This window comes from Nematolebias whitei, chromosome 8, assembly GCF_014905685.2.
Source record: "Nematolebias whitei isolate Nwh7 chromosome 8, NemWhi1, whole genome shotgun sequence".
NCBI classification, from domain to species: domain Eukaryota; kingdom Metazoa; phylum Chordata; class Actinopteri; order Cyprinodontiformes; family Rivulidae; genus Nematolebias; species Nematolebias whitei.
In genome coordinates this window covers 42176863-42184171 of record NC_056505.1, presented here as the reverse complement: position 1 = coordinate 42184171, position 7309 = coordinate 42176863, and the positions used below count along the sequence as shown (strand labels likewise).

The window sequence follows — 7309 nt, the reverse complement described above, 5'->3', positions numbered from 1 at the left end:
TATATATATAAAGGCGTTTTAAACCCTTGCCACACTCTTGAAATATTCAATGTTTCTTAACTCTAAACGCTCTAAAAGAGCACAGCTTGTCATGATTTCAGCTCCCTGCCTCCGGCTGCACTCTCGGCCATGCCCACTTCTTCGCTCTGCACGGAGATCAGCTGATCAGCTGCAGGAGGAAACTTCTCCCACAGCTGTGGGCTGCACACAGGTGCTAAATCATTTACAATAATTTATTTTCAATAAAAAAATCCATGCTGATTGTGCAGCTCATCCATCAATCAGCCAGTTATGAGTCATGTCCATTCTTACTTTGAAAAACTGCAAAAGAGCAAGTCAACAAAAAAAGAATGGTAAATGGACTGTACTTATATAGCGCCTTTCTATCTTATTTCAAGATACTCAAAGCTCTTTACACTACAATCTGTGTCCGCATTTACCCATTCATACAGCACTCTACTAGATCTTTACAAATCTAATTGAACAAATCATTTTAAAGAGACTAATCAGTGCTTTAGATCACATTCATACACTGATGGGACACACATCAGAGGCTATGAGGGGTTCAGTGTCTTGCCCAGGGACACTTTGGCATGTGACTGCTGGTGGATTCGAACCCACAACTCTCACATTGGAGGACAACTGCTCTAACCACTCAGCCACAGCCGCCCCAAAGAACAAAAAAAAGAACCGCGAAGTAGCGAGGGACTACTTTAACTTGACTGAAATTCAACATGAAAACAATTAAAACATTTTGTGCTCATGGCATTTTGTAATCTAGGTGATTGGATGTTGATTATATGGTAATTTTTGCATTGTATATAAAACTCTAAAAACACACTACTTTTCTTTTCATCCATATAAAATGCCATGATTAAAAACTAAAGAGAGTTTGATGAACTAGGTGAATATACATATCAGCATTTAATAAACATTTAATAAAAAGACTTTGTATAACATTTTATTTTGTAATAACAAGTAACAAATGATTGATAGATAATTTGGGAAAGCTTGATGGAAAATTAATTCACTAAAGTGTTGAATGAAGAAGTAAAAAGAAGTGGAACGGAAGCTCAAATCAGCAAAATAATAAAGTTAAAATGATTAAAACTGGGGCAGCATGGTGGCACAATTGGTAGAGCTGCTGCCTCTCAGTGAGCAGGTCCTTGGTTCAAACCCCGGTCCAGGGGCCTTTCTGGGTGGAGTTTGCATGTTCTCTACGTGCATGCGTGGGTTTTCTCCGGGCACTCCGGTTTCCTCCCACAGACCAAAAACATGCATGTTAGGCTGATTGGTAACTTTAAATTGTCCCTAGGTGACAGGGATGTGAATAGTGAGAGCGTGAATGGTTGTTTGTCTCGTTTGTCTCTATGTGGCCCGATGGACTTGCGACCCGTCCAGGGTGTACCCCGCCCTTCGCCCAGTGATTGCTGGACATGGGCACCGGTGACTCCCGTGACCCAAAAATGGAATAAGCGGTTAAAGATAATGGATGGATGGATGATTAAAACTGTTCTATGAAATAAAAAGAGACACACTATAGCCAAAGGCTAAATGTAGCAAAACCAAACTTTGTTAAGCTGTATCTGAAGACTAAATATAATAAGAAAAGAGCTAAAAGCTTAAAGTAGGATAAAAGGACCAAAGTAAAGACAGTACGCTGTAACTCAGAACAATAGTTTTAAAGCAAATTAAAATATCTAAATGTCTGAGGATATTTTTGTAAATAATCTTAAATAGGTCAATAGGTACACAAGTTACACAAAAATACTAAAATCACTAATCTGAACATTTTATAGATGATGGTTTAAATACCACCACCTATGTAGAACTAGCTCAGTTATCTTCTTCTGGCTGCTCCCTTCTTCAGGGGTCACCACAGCGAATTAACTTGCATGAAGACTTGGTGATTGTTTTTACACCGGATGCCCTTCCTGTATGGAGAGTCATTTTATTCTAAATTAAACAAATAAATAAATAAATAGTGTTATTTTAAAATTATTCATAAATATTCCATTAAATAAATAAATGTCCCCATGAAATAAAACATTTAAATAGAAATGTTTAGTATTTTCCAAGATTTATTTTTTATTTATTTCAAATTTTAATTTTATTTATTTCAAGATTTATTTTTATTTTTTTCAAGGTTTAATTATTTATTTATTTAATAATGGAGTTTCATTTTTTTTTATACTTTTACTTTGTAACGCTACTTTACATATTTCAGGGACTTTTATTTTTTAACCCCGTTTTTCATTTTAAGCACATTTTATTTCATGTTATTATATTCAAATGAGGGGGTGGGCTTTCTCTGTGGGGCGGGGCTTGTAAATGGCAAATGGACTGTACTTATAAAGCGCCTTTCTTTCTTATCGAGATACTCAAAGCGCTTTACAACACAATCTGTGCCTCATTTACCCATTCATACAGCACTCTACTAGATCACTTCAAAGCTAATTCAACAAATCATTCTAAAGAGACTAATCAGTGCTTTATCCTATCTATCTTTATCCTATCTTATGCTATCTAAATGTTTTCTTTGATGGGAACATTTATTTAATGGAATAATTATATATATATATATATATATATATATATATATATATATATATATATATATATAAAGTAACACTATTCATTCATTTAATTTTGAATGAAATGGCTCTCCATATTCCTGATACAACCACAGACCATCGAGCTACGACAGTCCTCTTTGTGGAGCAGAGAGCTGCCATCTAAGGCACCCGGGGGAGCAGATGGTGGGGGTTAAGGGCCTTGACCAAATGCCCAGATTGGTGCGAGGGTGGAGGTAGGTGTGGGTGCTTCACCTTTCCCACCCACATTTTGATGTTGTCAGTACAGGGAGTTGAACCGGCAACTTTCCGATCACAGGCCCACCTTCTCTAAACTTTGCACCACCACTCTCATAAAATTAGCTCAATTATGAAAAATAAATAAATAAACGTGCAATAAACTATAAACAGGGAAACCATGGGCTTGTTTGTTTCAGGTGTTATTGGACAACTTACTTGGAATACCAGACACAAGTTTGAGGGGCCGCAGTACTCTTACGGCTCTCAGCGTTCTCAGATCAAAGTCAGCCCCCACTGTGGCCAAAATCCTGCACACACAAGAACACCACTGAGTCAGGAACACGGACAGCTGCACATTTATTTTATTTTTTAAGTCAAGTCAAGTCACATTTATTTATATAGCACATTTAAAACAGTAACTGTTATCAAAGTGCTTACCAAAAAAGACCACAGTGTAGTGAGCTAGCTGTTAACTACAACAGGATCAAATATTAATAACAAGATATTACAGCAACATGAATAAAAGCATAAAAACATGAAATATAATGAGAAACAATGAAATACTAAATCAAATCACCCTGCGTTAAATGTCAGGGAGTAAAAGCAAAATGGATGAACACAATCATCAACAACAAAATACCAAATGAGATCACACTGTGTTAAATGCCAGAGAGTACAGATGTATTTTGAGGAGAGATTTCAAAGTAGAGACTGAGGTGGCCTGTCGAATGTTGATGGGCAGATTGTTCCAAAGTTTAGGGCCCATGACTGAAAACGCCCGATCTCCTCTGAGCTTCAGCCTGGTTTTAGGTATGGCCAAAAGCAGCTGGTCTGAAGATCTCAAGGCCCGAGAAGGAGTATAAGGATGAAGGAGGTCGGAGAGATATGAGGGTGCAAGGCCATTAACACACTTAAATGTCAGCAGAAGAATCTTAAAATCAATTCTGACACGCACAGGAAGCCAGTGAAGAGAGGACAGAACTGGAGTAATGTGCTCAAACCTGCGAGTTCCTGTTAGTAGCCGAGCTGCAACATTTTGGACAAGCTGAAGACGTGAGAGAGAGACCTGACTGATCCCAGCATAAAGCGAGTTACAGTAGTCCAGTCGAGTTGTAATAAATGCATGGACTAATTTTTCAAGGTCGCATCTGGACAGCACGGACTTGAGCTTAGCTATCTGCCTTAGCTGAAAGAAGCTTTTTTGAAGAACAGAATTTATCTGCTTATTAAACTTAAAGTCCGAGTCTAAAACTATCCCGAGATTGGTAACAGACTGTTTTAGATATGGCTGAAGGGAGTCCAGAGTTGCAGGATCAGTGACAGTGGCAGAGCTAGGGTTAAACACAATTACCTCAGTCATCTGATCATTAAAACTCAAAAAGTTTGCAGCCATCCAAGTCTTGATGTCATCAGGACATTTTAACAAAGGGCGAATGGAGGAGGAACTGTTAGGTGTTAACGGCAGATAAATCTGAGAGTCATCAGCATAACAATGAAAGGAAAGACCATGTTTCCTCAGGATAGACCCTAAGGGGAGGAGATACAATGAAAACAGAAGGGGTCCAAGAATGGAGCCTTGCGGGACCCCACAGGAAAGAGGCACTGAAGTAGATAGAGAGTTAGCAAAAGTAACACAGACACTCCTGTCGCTCAGGTATGAATGGAACCATTCTAAAGCCCCCAGTATACTGCTGCGTACGTCCATACGCAGAGGTACGCACGTACGTACGCAGAGATACGAGCGTACCCCTCAGGGCATGTCCGTGCAAAGCTTTAATTTTTACGACCGCATACGCGTACGTGGTGTCGCACAATAAACTGCCCAGCGACAGACTGTTTTGTATGCGACACCAATGTATTAAATTCCCCTTCTTCATCTCTGATCTGGCCTTTTCTTTTGTTTTTTTTGCCAAGAGGCGAGTGATCTCTTCCTCCTCCGTTGATGCCATGACTGAAATGGTGAGAAATGAAGGAATTTGTCACGAGCGAATTAAAATCAGGTCCAGCATGGCTGCAGGAAGGTCTGGAGATTTCCTGGTGGGCTGGTCAGATGTGTGGGCTGTAGAGCCAGCGCTCTGTTTTTTTTTTTTTTAAGATCTTTTTATTAACAACATATAAACACAGAACACCGCTGCAGCTGAGGCTGCCAGCGCTCGCTTTTTTTCTTTTTTCTGACCTGTCAATCAATCCAGTAGGCATATCAGCAAATGACCAATCGGCGACGTCAATTTGTCCCTAAGGTAAACGCTCCTTGTCTGTGAAGCTGCTCTGCAGCTGCTCGGGGTGTACGCTGGAGTACAAAGTCTGAACCCTCCGCGTACAGTACATGAGTATGTACGCGTGAACGGACGTACGCAGCAGTATACTGGGGGCTTAACGCTGCACCAGTAATCCCTACCCAGTGTTCAAGCTGGGATAAAAGGATAATGTGGTCCACAGTATCAAATGCAGCAGTAAGGTCAAGGAGTACCAGGACTACAGACTGACCAGAGTCATTTGCCAGAAGAATGTCGTTGCAGACCCTAACTAAGGGTGTTTCAGTGCTGTGTAATTTCTTAAAGCCGGACTGAAAGATCTCAAGAATAGAATTTTCACTCAAGAACTCGTTTAATTGAGTGAAAACTATTTTCTCCAGGATCTTAGAAAGAAAGGGAAGTTTGGAGATGGGTCTGAAGTTTGAGCAGGTTAAAGGGTCAAGTCCAGGTTTTTTTATTAAAGGAGTTACCACTGCATGTTTAAAAGCATCAGGAACTATACCTGTAGCCATACTGCTGTTTATAATGTCAAGAACAGAGGGTCCAATGGAGGGTAGGACTTGTTCAAAAAACTATGCAGGGATGGGGTCAGTAGGGGAACCTGAGGGTTTCATATGACCAATGATGTCATTTAGAAATGAGAGGGAAATGGGTTCAAACTGGTTAAAGACTGGTGTGGAGGGGACAAAGACAGAGGGGTTAGCTGTGGTGTGAGGAATCAGTGACCTGATCGACTCAACCTTTTTAACAAAGAAACTGGCAAAGTCGTCACACGTAACTGCAGAGGCCTCCCAGTTGGCAGACTGCGGCAGGGTTAAAATGGAGTTAATGGTGTTGAAAAGAACGCGGGGATTGTGGCTGTTTTGAGGCGATGATTTGGGAGATATATTTGTGTTTTTCTTATTTAACATTGGCCTGGTACTCTTTGAAACATGTTTTTAGCATGATAAAAGAAACGTGAAGTTTGTCCTTCTTCCATTTACGTTCGGCTTTCCTGCACTGACATTTGGCTGCGCGAGTGATCTCATTCATCCAGGGTGTGGAGTGCGCTTTGGATGCTAATTTTTTTTTAATGGTGCAACTAGGTCAAGAACCTTAGCACAGGTCTCTTGATGTACAGTGCTCATGTGCTCATGGGTATTGATGGAAGAGGATTCAGAGACTGAGAGAGAGTTTTTAGTAAAAGCCGAGGAAAAGAGCGTAACAGTGGAAGGGTTAAATATTCGACAAGGCCTGGCTGGAGGGGGTTTGGACTTGTTGACAAAATAAGTGTTGAAAGAAATGGGTTTGCGGTCGGAGAAAACCGCATCCCCAATTTCTAACTCATAAACAGATAAACCATAGGTTAACATTAAATCCAGTGTGTGGCCATGCTGGTGAGTTGGTCCTGCAACATTTTGTACAAAATTCAGAGACTGGATCAGATCTAGAAAGTCCTGAGTCAGCGGCTTTTCAGGGCAACAGACATGTATATTAAAATATCCCAGAATCAAAGCCCGATCATATCTGAGCAGAATCCAAATTTAAAAAATCTGAGAGTTCAGCCATGAAGTCCTAATTATATTTTGGTGGCCTGTAAAACACAGCAGAAAAAAACTGGATTTGAATGGCCCACTTCAAAACACAGCAGTTCGAAGCTCAAAAAATTAGCTGGTATCTGTACCAGTTTGCAGTTCCAACGTTTTTTGAAAATAGTTAATAATTCACCACCTTTGCCTGATATTCTCGGAGCATTAAAATAAGAACAGTCTGTTGGTAAAATTTCCGACAGGGCCATGAACTCACCACAGGAGAGCCACGTCTCAGTCACGCAGAGGAAGTCCAGACCGGTGGGGGAGAAAAAGTCCTTCAAGATAAATGTTTTATTAGCCAGTGACCTGGCGTTTATCAGTGCAATCCTTTTAGGAATCACAGCAGGAGAAGTTGTCCATGAAGTTAAGACCTTTAAGTCTTTAATTGTACTCTGTTCACCCCATCAAATGTTTCCACCCACATTTGGAGGAGGTCACTGTAGATAATATGAAGGCATTGTAAAAGCAATAAAGAATGTCATATTGACAACATCCCCCCCACAACCTGCTGGTAGGCCACAGGGCTAAATACTGTCATATTGACATACAGTATATATATGTGTATGTGTATATATATATATATATATATATATATATATATATATATATATATATATATATATATATATATATATATACATACAGACCCTTTCCAAAAAATTTGAATATC

At 39.9% G+C, this 7309-nt stretch overlaps 1 protein-coding gene across 1 annotated transcript in view; it reads right to left on the bottom strand.

Annotated features, from left to right (window-relative positions):
• cacna1ba (calcium channel, voltage-dependent, N type, alpha 1B subunit, a) overlaps nt 1-7309 on the bottom strand; it is a 668325-nt gene that overhangs the window by 549434 nt on the left and 111582 nt on the right. The window contains exon 4 of the mRNA XM_037680745.1: nt 3030-3121. Coding sequence (XP_037536673.1) covers nt 3030-3121 — 92 coding nt within the window. The remainder of the gene's footprint in view (nt 1-3029; nt 3122-7309) is intronic.